Raw genomic sequence first — 22,691 nt, 5'->3', positions numbered from 1 at the left:
TTATATATCATGAAGTAGAACAGTGATATGCATATCATTTTATAGATAAACTGTGGAATAATTCAATTTTTCTCTTCCTCCCCCCTACCAAGTCCCAGTCACTGCAGGCTCGCCTCCCACTTCCTCCCCTGCCCTCAAGATTATTTTAACCTCTCAAGTATTTAGCCAAAAATATTTTTGGAAGCAAAGTGAATACATATAGCAGGGCCAAATGTAGCATATCTCAGCCTAGCTTCCTGAGGTCCTCAACTTCCCTGCTGGAGGATGCACAGAAGACATTGTTTTCACATAGTAGATTCAGGTGTTACAAGAAGCTAAATTCCTGCGTGTCACTGCTTTCATATACACAAGGTTTAATGAAGCCTCTGGAAAGACCTTAAATTAATACCCAGATGAAATACACAGACAATAATACACAGATTAATATACAGATGAAAATCTGTGTAATACTGATACTGAGTTTGGTCTGAACACCATTCTTACAAATTTATTCCAACTAGAATATGAGCTCCATGATGGCAGGGATTTTTGTCTGTCCTGTTCGTTGCTTTTTCGCTAGTACCTAGAACAGTGCCTGCCACATTATATGGTTAATAAATATTTGCTAAAAAAAGTGAATTTTCTTACATTCTGGATGAAAACTCAGAGCTCCAGAATTTCCAGGATGCTTCATAGATTTCTGAAAATTTCTTAAAATTTGATTACTTGTGTGTAATGATTCTGACACCCTTACATATAAGGCACAGTAAGCAGCATGGGATATAATTTGAGACAAGTAAGGCCCTTTGCAAACTGGCCCCTCTACCTATACACCTATAGCATAGACACAGCAAATCATTTGCTATTCTTTGAATTTACCATTTCCCTGCACATACCTTTGCCTTTCTCTCTGCTAGAAATGCTCTTACCACCTTTTTAACTTGCCAGAGGCATATTCATCCTTTTTTAAGGTGCGACTCAAAGTATCATCTCTTCTCTGAAGCCATTCTCAATCTTCCAGGCAGGAGGAGTCCCTCACGTCCCTTGGACTCCACAGTCCTTTATGCCTAAATTTGTCATGGCATTTACCTCCTTGTCCTGTCATCATTTCCAGGTCTGCACTAGATTGTCAGCCCTTCAAGGGCAGAGGACATGTCTTTTTTCCCCTTCTTTCTTATCTGCCTGGATCATATCATAGTGTATATCACACAGTAGGTGCTTAATAAATGCTTATTGAATAACTTACGAACTGAGTGTATGAAAACTAAAGGTGGGAGTGTTCTATTAAAAATGATAATATATAATTTGGCATGAGTTTGGAAAAAGTAAGTGTACTGAACCTGGCTTAGATTTATCAGATTTGCTAGCACAGTGCTGTGGTTTGAGGTAACTGGCCACACAAAGGAACAGTTGAAAAAGAAAGAGAGAATAAACAGGTGGAGTTAAAGTTCTAGGCAAGGAGGTGACACAATAAAAATAATGGATGCTGGATATGGAGTCAGGGAGGCTAAAGGGCAAGTGGGTGGACAAAAGGAACAGACCTACCTTAGAATCGTGTCTAGGACAAACCTTGGAACCTGTGAAAGAGCCAGTGACTACGTCGGAAGTGAGTATTCAACCAAGCAGATGTTTTGTCAATACAACATCAAATCACTGTTTGGCTGTTTGTGTAGGTTGATTTTTTCCCCGAAGGTGATGATTTGGGGACTGAATGGAGTCAACTGTTCAGGCATTATGTAGACTCATATTATATCTGTCCTTATATCATTAATGTCGTTGGGCAATTCTCAAAGACTGATTCATGTGCACATCTTTCCAAAATCTGTAAAATGAACACAATTGCATTCGTGTATATAGATTGACCATTGTTTTTTAAGTGCCTGAAATGTTCATTTGCTTGTTTGGGTTAAATATTTAGGGCAACGTTATTAAGGAATTGGGCCATATGAATTTCCAATTCAAAAGCATTAATGTTATTGTTGCTGTTTGTATTTGCTTTCTAGCTTTAAGAGGTTTTGGAAAACACATTTTGTAGAAATCGCCTGCAGTGTTAGCACTAAACGATAGCTAAAGAGAAGCATGCCTTTATCTAATTTCATACCTCCTTGATAAATTTAAAATAAAGAGAAACTTCCTCAACATTTAATCAGAAACCGTGGAATATTTTGAACTCAAAGCCATTCTCTGAATGCTGTAATACATGTAAAGTTCTGAATGTAGATCACAGATTTAGCCTCAATCTATTTAGCTTGAAATGGTAATGCTACCTTGTAAACAGGAAATGCCCCCAATTTTGATCTGATTGTCTCCTCTGGCGGGGTGATAATGTGATGAAGAATACCCCAACACGCATTTCCCAATGAATAATATTCCTCTCTATTTTGTTAATGTTAAATAATTTCAAAACTCAAGGTAGCTGCTGTGAGCTAGGGATCTAAACACAGGAGAGGCCAGCGTTTTATTTGTCCGCCTGTAGACACAGATGTTGTTTGTGTTGTCTGGAAGCCTGGAATATGCTCTAAGATATCACTGTTATTTTCAGTGACTTAAAGTGCCATGATGGTGATGAAGTGAATCCATAAGAATTTGTACAAAGTGAAATAATACTTCAAAAGGTATAAAAATATATTAAACTCTTATAAGAACAATGAGCTTATATATGCATAGTTTAAGGATCTCTTTTTCATACTGTCAGTGACAAAGGAAATGCTCATTGCCTCCCAGCTGCCATATCCCTCAAAGTATTTTGGCGGCTGGCTGTGAAAATCCAGATGGAAACAGCAGCGAGGTGAATGAAACCTGGGAAGGCGAGAAGCAGGAAGTTCTAGCATGAGCCACATGCGCACTGTACAAAAGAGGAAAACTAGGCTGTGAATTCGAATGTGCTACTTATAACTTCATATGCTGTATAAGGTGATTAGGACTCAGTGATAAAATTGTTCCAAGTTGGCTTTGCCACTTGGTATCTATGTGGCCTTGGACAATTTACATAAACTCTCTTTGAGCCTCAGTTGCTTTATTTGAATGCTAGGGATAATAATAACCTTTCTCACAGGGCATACTGTGAGAATTATATAAAATAATGTATGTCTTGGGACCTGGTACATTGAAGATGCTAAATTTACGTCTGGATGTGATCTTGGTGGCCTCGGCCTGCGGCGGCTTGAAGCAACATCTCAGTTCCCCGACCAGTGACTGAAGCCAGGCTGCTGCAGTGAGTGCGCTGAATCCTAGCCACTAGACCACGAGGGCCAGTGGCTGGTGACAAGGCCCTGGCTCGTCTACTTTGGAGAAAGGAATTTCAACAGAAAGACGGAAAGTAGTGAAACAAGTAAAGTGTTTACTAGGTGGAAAAAAGCACGTGTGGATAGACACACACGGGCAGGCTCAGAGAAAGAGTCACGCCTTTGTGGTAGTTTAAATCACTTATATGGAGGCAATTCTTCCGGGTTTCCTCTGGCCGATCATCTTGCTTTGCCAGGCTCTGTGTCCATATTTGGTCTCAGTCAGGGCCCTCCCCTGTGTGTGCACGCATCTTTTAGCCAGATGGATTCCAAGGGTTTCCGGAAAATAGACCAAACATATTATGGTCTGGCGCCCCCTCCCTTCTCTGACCTCTGAGGAGCCTTTCTGTGCATGTGTAGTCTGGGAGGTCTCCTTGACCTGAAGAAGGAGAAATGTGTGGTCTCTTTATCTTTTATCCAAGCAGGACTCAGCTCCTCCTTGCTCCTGCCATTATCTTTATCTTGGAGTATCAGCCTGGGGCCCATCTATCTCCTGCGTCAGATGTACTTTTTTTTCAATACATAAAAAAAAAAAAAAAAAGCAAAAAAAACCCCCTGCATGTTCCTTGGTAGCTTGAGTTCCATCCACTTGTGCCCTAGGACTGGAGAATGTGTGCTTTGAAATCAGAATTACTAGTCCAAGTGTTTAAGTCTAAAACCTTGTACTTTGTCAGTTACAAATGAATTTCCTGGTAAATGAGGTAGATTAGTTTCTCAATTTCCACAGCAAATAGAGAATGGCCTTTCTTTCTAAATATAGGTTTGTACAGGTAGGATTGTAATGTAAACACAACTCTCAAAAATAATTCTATTAGTTCAGTTGAACTGTACTTTAGAATGAGGTCAAGACTGGCCCTGATTACTAGAGTATTTGACTACTGTGCTACTGTTTCTGTGTAATAACCTATTCTACCATTGACTATATATACACTATGCTACTAAAGAGCCCTTGTAGAAATTAGTGGTAAACAAAGGGGACATTACTAACTTCCCATTAGTGAGAGGTAGCTTTTGAAGGTTAGGGCTGCATTTGCACTGAGTTAACCATTTCCTCTCATCTAAGTCTTCTTTGAAACAAATAACATGCATTTGGACAGAATAGTTAGCCAGGATTATGTGAGAAATCTATAGCTGTAGGCTAAAACAAAGGCAACTAGCCCGTTAAGGTAGGAATGGCAAATGTGTGTCACTGGTATTGAGTCCACCTGATCTGTCGCGGTACTTTATTGCTGAGCTCAGATTGGCCCATGAATCCTTCCTGCCACATTAGGATCATACCTAATTTGTTGATCATGTTTGCATCAGTCTGTAACAATCAAAGCATTCAGGAATTTTAGTGTCCAGAATCGAAGCCCTTCTGATTTCACTATAGTGAAGGCAAAAATGGCAGACAAGTCAAGAGAAATTCACCTGTCATTCCCTCATTCATGGCGGTTTGTGAACACAGATTGGTTTTTCAGTCTTATCAATTATGTTACTTTGTTTCACTGCTCCCAGTGTTCAATTGGGACATTTGAATTAGGCAAACAAAACATTCTTGTCTTCTCCATTTTCTAAAAACTTGCTTATTAAGGTATAATTAATATACAATAAACTATACGTATTTATAGTGTGCAATTTGGCAAATTTTGACCCATGAAAACATCACCACAATCATCATAGTGAGCATATCGACAACACCCCAAAGTTTCCTCTTGCCACTCTGTAATGCTTTTTCCTCTACCACTCCCAACCTGCTCCACTCCCAGGCAACCTGGGATCTGCTTTCTGTAGATTAGTTTGCATTTTCTAGAGTTTTACATAAATGGAAGCATATAGTATGTAGACTTTTTGACCCTTTAAAAAGAATCCAGCATAGCTTGATATTTACCCATATTTTTGTATGTATCAATAGTTCATTCCTTTTTATGGCTCAATAGTAGTCCATTGTATGGATATATGAGAGTTTACAGTTATTCACCTGTTGATGGCTATTTGAGCTATTTCCAACTTCTGGCTATTACAAATAAAACTGTTGTTTATGTACAAGTCTTTGTATGGACAGATGATTTCATTTCTCTTGGGTAAATAGTTAGATCATATGGTAGGTGTATGTTTAACTTGATAACACTTGAAGGTCTAATTAGCCCTAGAGCAAACGTTGCACTCCACCCACCTAGCAAAGCTTAATAGCAAGACCCAAAAGGATAAAACCGTTGCGAAGTATGGACCACACACCAAAACAAAGTTCAATAATAGATATAGGAATGCAAAACCCTTTTTGCGTACTCTACTCAGTGCTCATGAATTATGAGGTTTTTCACTCTGGTTGAGAATAGGGACTATTTGCAGTCCTGTTTCAGATTTGCAGCCCTGTTTCAGATTCAAAGTTGCTTCCTTTAATCCTTTCAGATGGTTCTTTCTCCAGTCTCAAGTGGTTTCCTTGCATCCATGTGCTGTTCCGGACTCCGGTGAACATCCAGGGGGACCCTCTGCAGATCTCTGGAATTTTCTTTCTCTGCAGCTCTCTCCTCTTTGGTACTCTGTACTGCCAACTCTAGCTGTCTTGGCTTTCCCAGACTACCAGGTCCGTCTCCACAACTCAGAGAGACTGCCAGGCTCCCCCTACAGTCTCCCTCCCCTGTGCTAAGGCCTGGAAACTCTTTGCAGGCAGTAAGCTGGCGCACTCATAGGGCTCATCCCATTTGTTTCCCACATCTCAGGGATTACCGTCCTTTGTTGCCCAATGTCTGAAAACCATTGTTTCATATATTTTGTCTGGTTTTTGTTGCCGCTGTTTCAGGCATGAGAAGAAATTTGGTCCCTGTCACCCTATCTTGACTGGAAGTGGAATTCTTCTCCAGAATTTAATGTTTTTCTCTAAACAGAATTCAAATTCAGAAGTCCCTGATGAGTATCCTAAAAGTTCTTTCTACAACTTTTGCCCGTTTGGAAAGTTTCTTCTATCTCTGGGGAAAAAAAAAAAAAAGACACGTTCTCTGAGTTCATGAAAACAGAGTCTCTCAGAGGAGCCACCTATTTACTCCAGGACACTCTACAAATTTGCCAAGATGGTAATTTCTATCTGGTATATGGGATGGAACCAATGGGTAAGAAGAACAAAAGAAGTTTTGACTCAAGTCAGCTGAAAGATCGTCTTCTACCAAGGCTTTGTGGCTGGTTTGATCAAAGGCCTCCCAGTTCTGTACCCTAGGGTATATTTTGAAGAATTTTAATAGGAATTAGTTTCCCAATTCTTTAAGCCAAAAAGAATAGTGAGAACAGCTTCCTTGGTGAGACTATCTCAGTCAGAAGATGGTACAGAGAACTTGTTCCCCATTAATTTAATATTGCTATAAATTGGTTTTTTCCCCTGAATCCACAGCCAGTGTGTTGCTTTCTCTTTCTGCCACATTTGTGGAGCATCAGTCAAAATGCATAGCTAATTTACCAAAATAGCAATTTTTCAATTTGCAGTGGAAAATATAAAATCAGGTTTAAAGTCATGTAGTAAAGAATAGAAATGCTATAAGGAAGGATGAAATTATTGGGAGGAGGGAGAAGAAAGTCAGAGAATACTTTGTGAAGGTACAGACCCAAACTGGATATTAGGAATTAGATTGGTGAAAAATCAGAGGGACGTATTCCAGGTGGTTGACACAACATGTCCAAAGATACTGAGGCACAAATAAATAGGTCATGTTTGAAAGATGGTAACAGGAATCCCCTAATGGAGCAGAATGTAGTTTATTCAGTAGTTCTTTGTGGCCAGTGACTCTGGTGCACAGTTCTACCTTGACATCTTTACTGAATCATCACAAAATAAATGCTTACAGATTAGGGTAGAATGTTATAGAAGTCACATTGTTTGCTTTTAAGAGTATGTGTTTGAAGCACTCTCAGGTGTTTTTAGTGGTCATCTAAATCTTTAGCTCACTGTTCTCACTTCTCTAGATGAAATTGTGCTGCAGATTAATGCAGTTTAACACACACACACGTACACATACAAATACATACATTAAACAAACAGCTTCACATACTTTGTGAACATAATGAAAATATGGAAGTATACATGGAAGACCACAGTGGTCAATAAGGATTCAGGCTCCAAAGTGATATGAACAGCCAGAAAATTGGACCAGCACAGGTAAGAAATGAGAAATTTTTAGGGCCATTGAACATCATGCATTTTCAGTGTTCAGTAGCCCTGAAAATCTCTCATTTAGGCCAGGAAGTCTCAGTCTCATTTGAAATGTTGAAATAAAGAGAACATGCACAGGTTCTCATTGATCTAAATTTCTGTTGAAGTCCAGGACCTCCCACCATCTTTTCTAGTCCTTGATTCTTTTTCCAGACTCTTGTTATGAAGGCTGTAGAGCAGGCCTCACCTTTTTTTATTGTAGTGGTAGCTGCTGTCTGAGTTAGCTGCAGAGCAAATTCTCCCATCTTATGTGAGTACAGTCTAAGCTGGACCCTGCACTAAGATGAATATTAGTTCAAGGAAATAAATAGAAGTTGTTTATTCCCACATCAAATTTCCTTCCTTCTTAGATTGCTGAAGGATATTTTCATCTCTTTGTAAATAAGATTGGAGTCCCTTTTGATTTCTTCTAGGTTCCTATCTCATCTCCCTTCCTTTTGACTTTATGCTATAATTCTGTGTCCTTCTCTGGTTTGAGCCATTTTTACAGATTTGCAAATCAGTATACTTTTTTTTAACTGTTTATTTTATATTGGAGTACAGTTGATTAACAGTGTTGTGTTAGTTTCAGGTGTACAACAAAGTGATTCAGTTATACATATACATGTATCTATTCTTTTTCAAATTCTTTTCCCATTTAGGTTATTACAGAATATCGAGCAGAGTTTCCTGTGCTATACAGTAGGTCCTTGTTGATTATCCATTTTAAATGTAGCAGTGTGTACAAATCACTATACTTTTGAGAGCATCTTTTTTTTACATTAGCATAGTCTTTTAACTATGTTCTGGGATGGCTCCAGTTAGCCAATATCGGTCACAAAGGATGAATGTTTATACTTCGGGCTTTTAACTCTGCCAGATTTTTTGCCTTACTTTTCACTATACTGACAGATGGGGAAATCTTGAAAATTAAATAAGGCAAAATTGGTAGGTCCTGAGTACTGAGATAATGGGTACATTTGGAACTGTGAGGGGGGAGATTAGGCTTTAGGAAGCTTAGTTATTTAAGTCATCTGATATCCACAGGCTCCAGACTTGCATGTGGGAGCACTCCATCTCTCACTCTTGTGCCCCAGAAAAGGCTGATGAGCCCTGAGCAGAAAAACAAAGGTCAGGTCTGGGTGGTGTGCCTTTAATACTCTGTTGTCATTTGGACCTTTAAAAAGGCTCTCTGTGATACTTGCCAAAGGACATGACATGGTCCTGTTAACTCACTCTGCTCAGTGCCTAGTACAGTACTGTGCATTTCATACAGCTTTTTCACAAAGTAACAGAAGAGGAAATTAAATTGGGCTAATTTTCTAAGACTAGGAGAAATCAGAGAAGTCTATTTTGTTTTGTTTTCTTGACTTGAAATTGAGTGGGTGTTCAGCAGAGCTGTGTTTAAGTAAACTTAGATGAACTGATTTGTTTGACAACTTGATATCATTTCCCCTTCAAAGCCCCCAAACTGAGAAATATAAAATGGTACCCAGTTGTGAAAATTATCTGCCTCCTGTCTAGTGTTGCTCCTTCCTTCCCTCCCTCCCTCCGTTCCTTCCTTCCTTCCTTTCTTCCTCCCTCCCTCCCTCCGTTCCTTCCTTCATTCCTTCCTTTGTATTTCTTGCTTAAGACTGTAATAACTCATTGTATTTTTCCCTAGAGCCAGTAATGAATTATTAGTGGGTCTGTAGTATTTTTTTAAAAATTAATTAATTAATTTATTTATTTTTGGCTGTGTTGGGTCTTCGTTTCTGTGCGAGGGCTTCCTCTAGTTGCGGCAAGTGGGGGCCACTCTTCATCGCGGTGCGCGGGCCTCTCACTATCGCGGCCTCTCTTGTTGCGGAGCACAGGCTCCAGACGCGCAGGCTCAGTAGTTGTGGCTCACGGGCCTAGTTGCTCCACGGCATGTGGGATCGTCCCAGACCAGGGCTCGAACCCGTGTTCCCTGAATTGGCAGGCAGATTCTCAACCACTGCGCCACCAGGGAAGCCCTGTAGTATTTTTAATTGTGTGAATTTTTATTCACTATGCCACAGAGTACTGTTTGTAATAGCCATGTTTATAAACTGATAATTTCATGTTTGATGAGGAACTATTTATTAAGTAGACTTTTTACATGATATATTTTATGTACTCTGTTTATTAATAATCTTGCAATTCACAATGGATACCTAGGCTGTATCAATACTTTAACATAGCAAGACTTGTAATCATGACACAAGATCTTATTTAGCTAATGTGACTGATTATCTTTCACAGTAGAAGTATGAATAGCACCTTGACTCATAAAACCACTAGTTCTTTTCCCATTCCAATTTGAAAATATTAACCATTCCACATTTTGCCATAACAGGCTTAAGTTATAATTACAGAAATTTATAGAGGTCAAGGGAGGTCACCTAGAGATTTGTTTCTAGTTGGACCTGAACATTTTGCAAATGAGGAAACTGAGGCTCCAAGATATTAAGTGACTTACCTAAAAACTGCATGGCTAATTAATAACAGCTGTCTTTGCATATAATCTGTAAGGCTTGTTATGAATTACAGTAATTAAAGCCAATAATTTTATCCCCTCTCCCTCTTTCTTATTTTGGAAATGGACTACACTCTTTGGAAGTTATATTCCAAATCACTCAGATCATGGCTAAGATTTACCATGCTTTTTGGCCTCCAGTTATTTATTTGGAGTATGATGACTTAAAGCTCCGTTTTAAGAGGAAGTGTGGATGGGTAGAATTTAAAGAAAAATAAAGTCTTGAGCTCATCAGAAACTCAGAAGTTCTAGAAAAATGCTGATATAAGTATTACTTTCCCTTTCAACTTCTGATAAATGACTTCTCCAGGCTGAACACCTGAAGATCAATCCCTAGATTCAGAGAGAATATACAATAGTTCATTTTATTCAGCACTTCATAGAATTTTTAAAAATTATTAAATTATTAGCATTAATAGAGGCCTAAAGTGATCCTTTGTGCCAATCCACTCAACCTAGTCACATGATTTCCAACTACAGAATGTTCCCTTAGCTGCTGAAAGCTGATCAGTGAGCAGTTTCATCTTTAGTTTCTCCCCTAAAACTGGTTTTTGAAAAATGGTTTTCAGTAATGTTCCTAGGAAAAAAGTGCTCCCTAGAGGATCAGTGAGAAATCATGAGTCACTTAGCCTTGATTGCCTCTTGACTTATAAATAAGCAAAACAGAATTTTGACTACCTTTTTGTTCATATTACATGTGCTTTCTTCTACTAGGAGGAAAAAAGCAGGGCCTCCTTCTGGCTCAGAGACCCTTAGCTCCACCTATGAACACTAACGGATTCTCTAGTCTCCTCACTCTCTTACTATCTGGTGGGGTACATTCCACTAAAAAAACAATTATAGAGGTATAACTGAAGTACAATAAACTACACATACTCAAAGTGTACAATATGATAAACTTTGGTATGTATACACATGTGTAACTATTGCCATAGTCAAGATAGCAGATATTTAGATCATCCCAAAGGTTTCCTTGTGCCCCTTTGTTCTCCATTTCTCCCTTATTGTCTTTGCCAGATAACCATTGATCTACTTTCTGTCACTATAGGTTGGTTTGCATTTTCTAGAACTTTATTTAAATGGAAGCATGCATTACATACACATTCTGTTGGTCTTTTTTCACTCACTTATTTTGAGGTCCATGCATCTTGTTATGTATCAATAGTTCATTTTTTTTTTGACTGAGTAGTATTCCATAGTGTGTATATACCACAGATGATTTATCATTTCAGCTATTCATGGACACTTGGGTTGTTTCTAATTTTTAGCTGTTAATGAGTAAACCTTCTGAACAACCTCGTACAGATTTTTGTGTGGACAGAAATTTTTATTTCTCCGTGATAAATGACCAGAAGTGCCTTGCTCTCCTGTTAAATTTAGCTTCACCTTTTTAGGGAACTGCCAAACTGTTTTCCAAAGTGGTTGTACCATTCTACTTTCTTACCAGCAGTGTATGTAGTTGCTCCACACTTGGTGTGATCAGAATTTTTTAGCTGTTCTGGTAGGTCTGTAGTGGTATCTCATTGTGGTTTTAGTTTGCACTTTCCTAATAACTAATGAGGATGAGCATCTTTTCATTCATTTATTGGTCATGCCTGTATCTTTTTTTATGAAGTATCTCTTCAAATCTTTTGCCCATTTTAAAAACTGGATTTCAACTCTTTATTAATTTGCTCAGATTTTGTCTCCTACAAGGCTGCAAAATAGGTCTTCCTTACAGTAAGAATTAAATACATGTTTGTAAGGCCCACATACATCATTCTCTTGGCAACATCTGTGTCTGTTTACTCCTGAAATGTAGTTTCTCATGTTTCCAGTCTATCCATTTAAATCCTAGATATTCTAAGATTGTACTTACATTTCTCTTGTGACTAGCTTTTTGGTAAGAATAGATCTATAATAAATCCATTGAATTTTATCTTCTCTAGGGAATCTGTAGTATTTTAGGTAACAAGGTTATATGTGCAAGGCTAAAAACATCCACTTATGGTGCTTTGTAAGTGCTTTATAGAAAATGCATCCTGTGGGAATTTTGAACGCCACCAAGACATTTGTGTATTTAAGGAAATAATTTACAATGGTAACATTGATTTCAAGAATGGGAAGCGAGGCTGCTCAATGAATAACACTTACTGTAAATAAGTGAAACTTTTCCTTTTCTTTCTTTCCTTATTTATTTATTAATTTCTTTCTTTATTATTAAAAAATGAACAACTGATAACTTACTTGCATTGTTTCTTTTAAAAGTTATATATCGGCAAGGCAGTGTACTTTTATCTGACTGTATCTAAGAGAATGTGGGGTTTAGTCTTTGTATTCAAATCATAGTTCCAATAGAAATCTTATGTAATTTTTTGATCGTGTTACACCACATTTCCTTAGAAGGGAACAAATCCATGTTCAAGTTTCTTTTTGAATAGGAAACAAATCTCTTTAACAAAGAGGGATTGTGCTTACATCCATCAGTGATTATTTTTAAAAACTTCTCTGTTATCTGAAATGACAGATTAGCCATGTATTTATTTTTATTTGCTCATCCTTTTCCAATGAATGTCTTTACTATGACTCAGATGCTCATATTAAAATCTTTGGAAAGTCTCATCTCATATGCCATCGTATGAGTGAAAATAAATGCAAGTCTGTAAATTTATTTCCTAAATATTCCTAAAGTAAATTTAATTCACTAAAGTAAATTTAATTCCTAGAGTAAATTTAATTCCTGAAGTAAATTTCCTAATTAGTGCCCTGAATCCATGGCAAATAAATGGGGGGTGGGGGAGGGCGGCAGTTCACAGTAATTCAGTTCAAACACCTTCTTGCTTGTGTCTCCGAATAGAATTTGAGCTGTTGTTGAAAAATCTTTGGTAATGCCACAATAAGGTTGCTCTCTCACTTCTCCCCTTTTCCTGGGTCCCACTGATTTCAGAGAAATCTCTAGGGAAGCAGTTTTCAAAGTCCCTGGACAAATAACGTAGGCCTTACCTGGGAACTTGTTAGAAATGCAGATCCTCGGCCCCTACTGCAGACCAGCTGAATCAGACACTGAAACTGGGGGTGTGGGGAGGGCAGGCCCAGCAGTCTGTGTTTTGACACGCCTTCCAGGTGATTCTGAAGCATGCCAAAGTTTGGGAACCACTGGTCTAGGGGAATGAAGGAAGTTGTGAATGCAGGCCTATATAAAATTCCTTTCCTACAGCTCCAAGCTGACAGGTTCATGATGAGGTTGCTGTAGCAACAACTGCACAGTAGGATTGGATAATGAAACTTTGTGAAATTAAGAGGCATGAATATTAACCAATCCCATATTCTAGATCACTAAGATTTATATTGGGCAAAATGGATTTTTACTTTTAGCCTTATGTCAAGAAGCACAGTTTCATAAGGTTTTATGTTTGACAAGTGGAAACCATGTCATTTTTTTAAGCATCACTCCTATAGAATTTAGACAATTTTGGTAGAAAAATAGAATTACTCTTAAAGACATTCATCCCAGGACTTCCCTGGTGGCACAGTGGTTAAGAATCTGCCTGCCAATGCAGGGGACACGGGTTCTATCCCTGGTTCGGGAAGATCCCACATGCCCCGGAGCAACTAAGCCCGTGCACCACAACGACTGAGCCTGCGCTCTAGAGCCCGCGAGCCACAACTACTGAGCCCGCGTGCCACAACTGCTGAAGCCCGCACACCCAGAGCCTGTGCTCCGCAACAAGAGAAGCCACTGCAATGAGAAGCCCATGCACCACAACGAAGAGTAGCCCCCGCTCGCCACAACTAGAGAAAGCCCGCGCGCAGCAACGACGACCCAACGCAGCCAAAAATAAATAAATAAAAATAAATAAATTTATTTAAAAAAAAGACATTCATCACAGAAATCATAAGCAACATCCTCAACAGTGACATATAACCCTGAAAAAATTTATAATTGACTTTTCATAATAAAATATAGTAGCTTTATTTACCTGTAATACCTGTTTCACAGAACACAGTGCTGGGTACCTAATGGCTGTTGAATAAGCATTAAGATTTGATTCGTTAAACCCTTGTTTGGCAATTGCATGTCACAAAAATTGCTATTTTAAAAAATATATTTGTATTCTGTACTCTTCTTTCTAGTATATGGTCAGTCTAAATTCTAGCACTTTCTGTATTCAAAGAATTAAATTCATTTTAGGGTTTGCATTTTATTGATATGTGCTAAGGATTAGATCCACTCAGTTAAGCTTCTTCCTGGCCAAATGACATACCCTGTCTCTGATGTCAGTCTGAGAAAATCCTATATAGTGTACAACATCCCCGGATTACCTTATCTAAGTATTACATGGACATTTCAGATGATATGTCTTGGCATGTGGTCATTTTTCATTAACTTATTAAGGTCTGTTAAAGCATCTTTTCCCCTTTTTGACACCTTGCCATAATTGAATGCAAAATTGACTGTAAGACTGAATGAATGCCTGATATTCATGCAGTAAGTTGATGGGGCTTCCTTGGTGTCTAGCAGACACCACGCACAGATGAGTGTTTTAGGAAAAGGGGCTCTGTTGCTATCTAACATTGGCTATGGACAAGTGACATCTACCCTGTGGACTTCATTTTCCTCAACTGTAAACAGAAGGGATTCATTACAGCATCTCTAAGATCTTAAACATTTTATGATTCTAAGGCTTAGGGGGAAATGGGGGGAGAATCCAAGCCTTGAAGCACTGCTGAGGTGCAATATACGATTGAAAGTTTTTTTATGTGTTTCTTGAAAGAATGAATGAAACAGAATAATTAGCATAAAGTCAGCCTCATACTTCTTTGGAGACAATGGAAAATAGTGATATTAAGTACTCATAATTTTAGAGTTTAGACTAATGTGTTTTAGGAAAAATACTTTCAAAAAGTATACTTAAATTTAATGTTTTTTCCTCAGAGTTTTCACATTGAATTATTTATTCTTAACCCTAAGGTGTATTAAATACTTAGAAAAGCCAATAATTTTAATATTTTAAGCATAGGTGTGCTCTGCAGATCATATATATTCTTCCTAGAAGAGAAATATCTTTTAAAGGACAGCTCTCTACACTTTATACTCCCCTGCACTCACTTATTTCATTACATTTGTGCAACCTAAAATTATAGGTATAAAGCTATTTTGGGCATGCTTTTTCCAGAACCTTGTAAGAATCAACAGGAGCATAATTTTAAGCTACAGAAATGCAAAATAAGCACAGAATCCTAGCTACCATAAATATAAAGGCCAGAATTCTAACTTGGCAAAAACACATAAATACTAGCAATGGAGGAGAGGGACATAAGGACAAAAAAGTAGAATTTTACCAGGTATTTCTGTATGTTTATAAACCTTTTCTCTGAACTTTGTTTCTTGTCAGAGATGGAATTTTGTGAAACTCCTCACACTCTGTGCTCTGGCTACCAGACAGACATGCACAGTGTTTCTCGGCATGGCTACCAGCTAGAGATGGGATCCGACGTGGACACGGAGACAGAAGGTGCTGCCTCACCTGACCATGCGCTGAGAATGTGGATAAGGGGGATGAAATCAGAGCATAGTTCCTGTTTGTCCAGCCGGGCCAACTCCGCATTGTCCTTGACTGACACTGACCATGAAAGGAAGTCTGATGGAGAGAATGGTAATAGAACTATCTATATTGCTTACATAAAACCCAGAGAGGATGCAGGTTTTAGCCTTTGATTTGTTTTCCTTCCCTATGTCTGCCTACCCTTCATTTCGTCTGCAGAATGGAGATGCAGGTTAGCAGGCTCCCATGGACAAGGCATGTACCTAAGTATCTGGCAAATAGACACATTCATTTACAATAATAGATGAAGTACTTTTTATTTCTGGTGATTCCCCCAAGGGAAATAAATCTCATAGAGTCAGCAATATTGTGCATGTCTTATTCATTACTCACCTTTTATTTTCATCTTTATTTTCCAGTGCAATACTAGTGATATTTATTTTAGAAGTACTCATGTCATGTATTTTGGCTTTGTATCAATATATGAACAATGAGACGAACAGCTGTATAGCAAGCTTATTCTGTATGTGCTCTCTATTTTGATTCAGATTAACCTGTCAAGTGTACAGACAAAGGCAAATTAACCAGATTGGACTGAAATGATTAAAAAAAAACAGAAGGTGAACATCAGCCATTTGCCAGACAATACGTAGTAACAGCAGTATCATTAAATTGTAGTTATATATTATTTTCTTACAACTTTTAGAAATGGAAAAGTTTTGTCATTTTGATTTGTTGGGAAGAGGTTAATTTATTTTGTTGTCTGCTTTTCTGTCCCTACCGAAGAACAAAGTCCCTTCATAAAAGTCACATTAATGCTTATTAAACACATTAATCTAATCTCCTCCTCATTCTGTTTGTCTAAATTTCATAGGTCCCATCACCATGACCACAAAGCCTGGTCTGTTAGCAGTGGCTAATGAGTATTTTCTCAGGTGCCAGAGAGGTAGCCAACAGCCCTGTACGTGCAGCGTTTTCTATTCTATCCTCCTCTGCCTCCTTCAGCCTGTAGGAGACATTGGCCACAAGGATATAATCAGGAATGACATTTGTAATATCACTAAATATCCTATCACCAAATATCCTTGAGGATCTTGATATTTTAGGTTTATTTTCATGTATGTATGTATGTATTGTTGACTTAGGCCAAGAGTGTAGAGGAGGTGAAGTGTGGAAGTGAGAAGGGAACGTATTTGATCTATGTCATGCATATTCATGTAAGTGAAGCAGCATTAGGATGGAAGTTGGGAGACCTTGGACTAGCCCCTACAGTTTTTGGGCTTCAACTGTCAAACAGGAAAAATAACGACCAAATTTATGTGAAATGGGGTGATAGAGGATCTCCTGTATTTCAAAGACTTATTGTTCTTCCTCATCTCACTCCTGACATAAGGAAGTTATAGCCAGTTCACTGGATTGAAACATTAAAATAAAAGAAAGGAATTTCCCCGTAGGGCTCCACCATTCTTCTACTCCTCCTGCAAGACCCTAGGTATGGGGTTTCTTCTGGGGTGATGAAACTTCTGGAATTAGGTAGTGGTAGTAGTTGCACAACTCTGTGAAAATACTAAAAGCCACTGAATCGTACACTTTAAGAGTGTGAACATTATGGTATGTGAATCGTATTTCACTGAATTTGTTATTTAAAAAATACTACTGGATGAAGGGTAAGGATTGAAGATTGAAGAATCCCAGATGACTTGGACAAGGATTAATTAGTAAAAATGTTTGCTATTACAGGTTTTAAATTCTCTCCTGTTTGTTGTGACATGGAGGCTCAAGCTGGGTCTACTCAAGGTAAGTGTTTCCAAATATTTGACGACAAATTATTTTACCACAAATTATTTTACCTCACCCCATCCCTGACACCCACCCTACAATATTCAACCCTGCCCGTCTGATAAACAACACACAGGCCTGGTTAATTAACCTGTCAAAGATTAGTTTATTGGTAGCTTGTTGGTTTGCTTTCCTCTGGAAGACTTCATGTGTGTGTATGTTGATAGTAATGAGGAGGTAGAGGGGGAGCTGGGGAGAAAGACAGATTTAAGGTAGAATAGGGAAACGTTGATTTAGCATGAGGGCAGAGATTTAAATCAGGTTGGGTTGGTTTTGGCCTCATGACTTTCTGTTCTATCAATACATTATCTATGATTTTTTGCATGACTCTAGCCATTAATATAGTATAGTTCAGATACTGTCATAACTTTACACCTAGCAAATGGTCTTGGTCTTTTCCTTCCGATGCTCTGGCTTGGCTTAAGAATCACACTATACCCATGTCATTAATTATAAATAACACCTTCAAATGAAGGAAATGTCGTTCATTCTTTTCTGTAGACCTGTTTTTATACCGTGTCATTCCTCAGTGAAGGGACATTGGTGTCCGTTTAATTTTGCCTTCATTGTGCTCATTGGGCTTTGCCCCTTTGCAGAGGGATACTGAAAGCAGTATTTGTTAATGATTTTAATGAAAATCAAACACTTTGTGGCAGAGGGAATCCTCACATCTGACCACAGGGCAGTGACTCAAAATATGTAAAGAACTGGGGGAAATGGATCAGAGGGAAGATATATTAGAATCAGCTTCATCAAAATGCACATTATCCTCCCCTTCTTCCACCATGAGAACTGCTTACTGTGATGAGCCACTATACGCACTGTGTTCCAGTCCCTAAAATAAATCATAAGGAATCTTCAGGAATGTTTAGGGCTGTTCAGTTTCGTTTCGCCTTCAGTCTATAATCAGCCATCTACCTTGACCATGTAACACTATTTACTGAGACAGAGTTGGAAGACTCAGGAGTAAAGGCCGTGTATCCTTTCTTTTCTTTATAGGTTTATTTTCCTTATGATTTATTTTAGGAACTGGATGCGCTACCACAAAATTGGGCGGGGCGCCGATATAAAACTATGATCCACTCTGCTAAAAACTAGTCCTTAACTGTAAGCCTCTTTTGGCCCAGTGTGCACCTCCAAGGAGGATTTCAGTAGAACATAGTGATAAAAAGTTTGTATTATGAAGCCAGACAGCTTAGATTTAAATCCCAGCTGTGTGATCTTGGGAAAGTTGCCTAAAGTTTCTGTGCCTGAACTTCATCATTTGTAAAACAAGGAGGATATTACTATCTACCTCTAAGATTTTGTGATGATTGAATAAATTAATGTATATAAAGGTTTAGAATAGTACTTGTAACATATAAGTACAATAAGAATGTTCACTCTTCTTACTAATCAGCACTTCACAATTTCCAAACACACTTTTAATATCTTTATCTCATTTCATCCTCATGACCCATCTGTGGAATGATTCTATTGTTATCAGCATTTTACATAGGAGGAAGAGTTAAACAGCAATTCAGAAACAAGTTAGATAAATACAATTGATTGTTTTCCAAATAGCCACTTTTTTCCTTCCTTGGATCGTGAATGAATATAAGATATGAGCTTGAACAACTTTTCTCTACTCAGAGTTCTGTAAGCTTTACTCTGCTCCTACTAGTAATTTTCAGTAAGGAGTATACAATTTGGAATCTTATGACCTAGAGTAAGATTTCACCAATTTAGATTCCAAAAATTTTCAATCAGTGTTAACCAGGCCTGGCCTGCCTTCAACATTTCCATAGATTCTCACAGAGGAGGTTTGAGTTGAGAGTGTAAATGATTTTTCTAAAAACATGTTAATTTGAAAAAACAAGTTATTTTTAATGAATTAACATTTGTGTGCAAATGTGGCTATTTATTTCCCATTGATCTCATACATTCATGAAAGCAGGCCTAGCAAGGAATCTATTTCAGTAATTTGAGTTTCTATATACTATGTTTGAAAAGAGTAAATAGCTTAAAATTTGGGGGATTTATATACTTCACTACCTCAGACTCCATGCCACTCCATCCCTGTGTTTCAGTTAGTGTCAATGACATTTTATTTTGTTTCTGTCTTCCTATACATTCTGATTTTTAGATTATTGATGAGGCAATGGACACAATATTCTTGGATCGGTTTAGGATGATTTAAGCTTCACTCCTGTAAATTTGGGAGAGAAGTGAAGATAGGGGAAATTGTTAATTTGGGCATGCTGTTCAACTGAGAAAGATTCTGAGATGTGATTTCAAAGACACTTTCAATTCTATCCATCCTAGGCTATAATGTCTTGGATTTTCTACTTATATTTCCAAAATCATGTCTATAAGGACTTATTTCTTTCATTTAATTAATCGATCAAGCCTTTGAAAATGTTTATTTTTTCTCATTTTCATAAACTCTATTTGGTTACCCTTAATTGAATTGAAGTTTCTGATATGCTTTAACCCATGAAAAATTAAAATAAATAACCTTCCATTTCAGTACCGAAACAGACTGAGAGGTCTGCAGTACAAGGAAGGGAGAGCAGCAGGTAACAGAAGAGAATGTGGATTTCTCGTCTTTCACAGGGCAATCAGAACACTAATGCACTTTATTTCCATTCCCTCAAATTTGTCCTAAGTAAACCCTTTGTTGTCTATTGACGCTTAATCGGCTGTTAGGAAAAATGCAGATTTACTCAAGTTAGCTTCAGCCTGAGGCCCATGAGCAGGACACTTCGATATCAGTCATAATGCTTTATTCATTTTACTCCTTTTCTACTCCCATTCCACGTTACTACCAACCTTACTATTCATTATAGTCTAATACTTGAGTTGTGTATTTTCTATCTTCACGATGGTTTTTAATAAGTACTAGATAGGAAGCTACTTGAAGACAAAGCCTGGTTTACTCCATATTTTTGCTTCAGTACTTAGCCACTGGATCTGGAGCCCAGTAGGCACTAAATAAATGAAAAACATGCTTTGCTCTGAGGGGAAGAATTAAAACTGAGAGCTAATATATTTTGTAGATCTTCTCTAATAGAAATGCTACAGTGGGTCAAACCTCTGGTCATCTAACACACAACTCTGCCTCTGACAGGTGATCCAGTGGGCTTTTCTTAGAAGGATTTGGCAGTCCTACTTGAGCATTAACCTCAGTGATTAGGGTGTTCCTCAGTAATTACATTTGACTCTACATTAGGTTGGAGGAAAAAACTATATCAGCAGCTAAATCTGAATAATCAATTTCCAAGAATGTGTTTTTCACATGAAACACTTGGATTAGAAAATGTGAAAACAAAATTGCTTATCAAGAAGCTAAATAGAGGGAAATAGGTAGAGAAAAGACATTTATAACCTTTAACTAATAAAGTATAAATTGCAAAGAAATTATTTATGGCTGTGCTCTTGTTGATAATGCTATTTCTGTGTAAGCAATATTTATTGAGCACTTACTCTTTGCCAGGCTCTGTACTGGAGACTGGGGATATATAAAAGATGACCAGTACACGATCTCCACCCTCAAGGAATTTACAGTCTAGTGGGCAAGATTGATGCCCTATTAATTAGGATTGTTTATTATTATTTATTATTGTTATTGCAGGTAACAGCTTGAGCTAGCTTAAAGAGAGAAAAACAAATTCATAAAAAGGGCATGTGAATGCTTCATGGGACCAGGACAAAAGAAGGAACTAGATTAGAAGAATTGCCGGGGCTTTGCCTCTTGCTTCTGAATCCATTTCCTTCAGTCCTGTCTCTGCAGATTTACTTTCTCTAAATCTCCATCCACAAGGCAGGCATAAAACCTCATACAGTTCTCCAGTTTATATTTCTTCTGTTCAGGAAAGAAGTTGAGATTAACTGGATGTTTTCAATGCCGTTTCTAAATTCCAATGAGACAGATTAATTTTCCCAGCTTGAGTCAGATGTCTACCACTGGTCCCATCAGCTACAACCAGGGAGTAAGGTCAGCAATACAAATGTTGCTTTCTGGGAACCCACCCACTGGATTCTTGGAGCAGTTTGCAATGCAGGCCGTCAGAGTCAAGTGGGCATGTATACCCAGCGAGGTCTACCAGAGAAGATAAAGAGCTAACTTTAATACGATTTAGTTAGTACCCTGATAAAAAAAAATGTGCAGCTTGCTATGAGAACACAAGGGATGTGAAATCATTTATTAAAGTAAAAATTGTTGTATTAATGCAATCTAAATAACAGTGTTCTCCGGACGGTGAGTGATTAAGAACATGGACTGTGGTATAAGATAGACCTAGGTTTGTGCCCTGGTTCTGCCACTTTACTGTGTGTCCTTGGACAGGTAACTAAAGCTCTCCAAGCCTCAGTTTCCTTGTCTGTCAAACGGAGACATTACCTATTTTAGTTTTTGTATGTGAGGATTAAATGAGAAAATGGACATATAGCACTTTACAGTGTTTTATATTAAATTAAATGCTCAATAAATCTTATTCGTGGTTATCTTTCACACAACAAGAATTTATTATGCACGTATTGTGAGGTAGGTGCTACAGGGTGAAGTCTCTTTTATCAAGGATTAGCCAGACATGCAGTGTGGCTTCTGAAACATCTGGTGTCCCAGGAAACTCCAGCGTAGCAGAGTTCAGCCTACCTTCTCATTTCAAACTGGGTAAAATTCCTTGCACTTGTCTTACCTTAAATAATACATCATTTTAATAGCCAACAATCTTGTTCTGCTAAGTAGAGAAGACTATGAGAGGGAATTCAATGAAGCACTTCAGACCTGGCTGAGGGTTAACTTTGTACTATTGTATGTCCTATTGTCATTGTAGTAGCCCCTTAAGGTAGAGCTGGGATTTCAACTACTCAGAAGCCCTGTTGATTTCCATGATTGTTGGGCAGCTGAGCTCCCTATGCACTGCTCAGGAACTTTACAGGTAACGGATTATCTGATACAATCCCATAATAGCCAAAAAATCCGTTAGTACTACTCCCTATTGCTTCTGTACTGCATACCACAGAAACCTTGTAATATACCATGTGCTACCAACAAACACCATACCATCATAGCCATGCATTTATCGTTCTCAGACCCTGAATTGCTTCATCGGAACAGCAGGCAGGAGTGGTGAAAAAATAGCTAGCCTAACACCTGGGTTTCTTGAATGACATGTAATAGTTATACCCAAATGAGGAGTTATGCCTTCTGATATTTGACCATGTGGGGCCATTCATGTGCATTTAATGGAAGGGATTTGTTTGTTTTACACTTCTTTCTTTTGCTTTTTTTGTTTTCCCTTGGTAGTGTAAGTTATACAGGACACTTCCATAGCCACGATAACAGTTCCTCGGGAACCATCTGAATGTCGAAGGAAGTGTGTGAA

At 38.1% G+C, this 22,691-nt stretch overlaps 1 protein-coding gene across 3 annotated transcripts in view; it reads left to right on the top strand.

The window, feature by feature from the left end:
* Positions 1-22,691, top strand: part of TENM1 (teneurin transmembrane protein 1) — a 563,665-nt gene that overhangs the window by 59,736 nt on the left and 481,238 nt on the right. For all 3 annotated transcript variants that reach the window (XM_061179128.1, XM_061179127.1, XM_061179126.1), the window contains exons 2-3: positions 15,334-15,594; positions 17,224-17,280. In XM_061179128.1, coding sequence (XP_061035111.1) covers positions 15,334-15,594; positions 17,224-17,280 — 318 coding nt within the window. The remainder of the gene's footprint in view (positions 1-15,333; positions 15,595-17,223; positions 17,281-22,691) is intronic.

Source organism: Eubalaena glacialis, chromosome X, assembly GCF_028564815.1.
Source record: "Eubalaena glacialis isolate mEubGla1 chromosome X, mEubGla1.1.hap2.+ XY, whole genome shotgun sequence".
NCBI classification, from domain to species: domain Eukaryota; kingdom Metazoa; phylum Chordata; class Mammalia; order Artiodactyla; family Balaenidae; genus Eubalaena; species Eubalaena glacialis.
The sequence above is the reverse complement of the archived record's forward strand: the minus strand, read 5'-3'. Positions and strand labels throughout refer to the sequence as shown.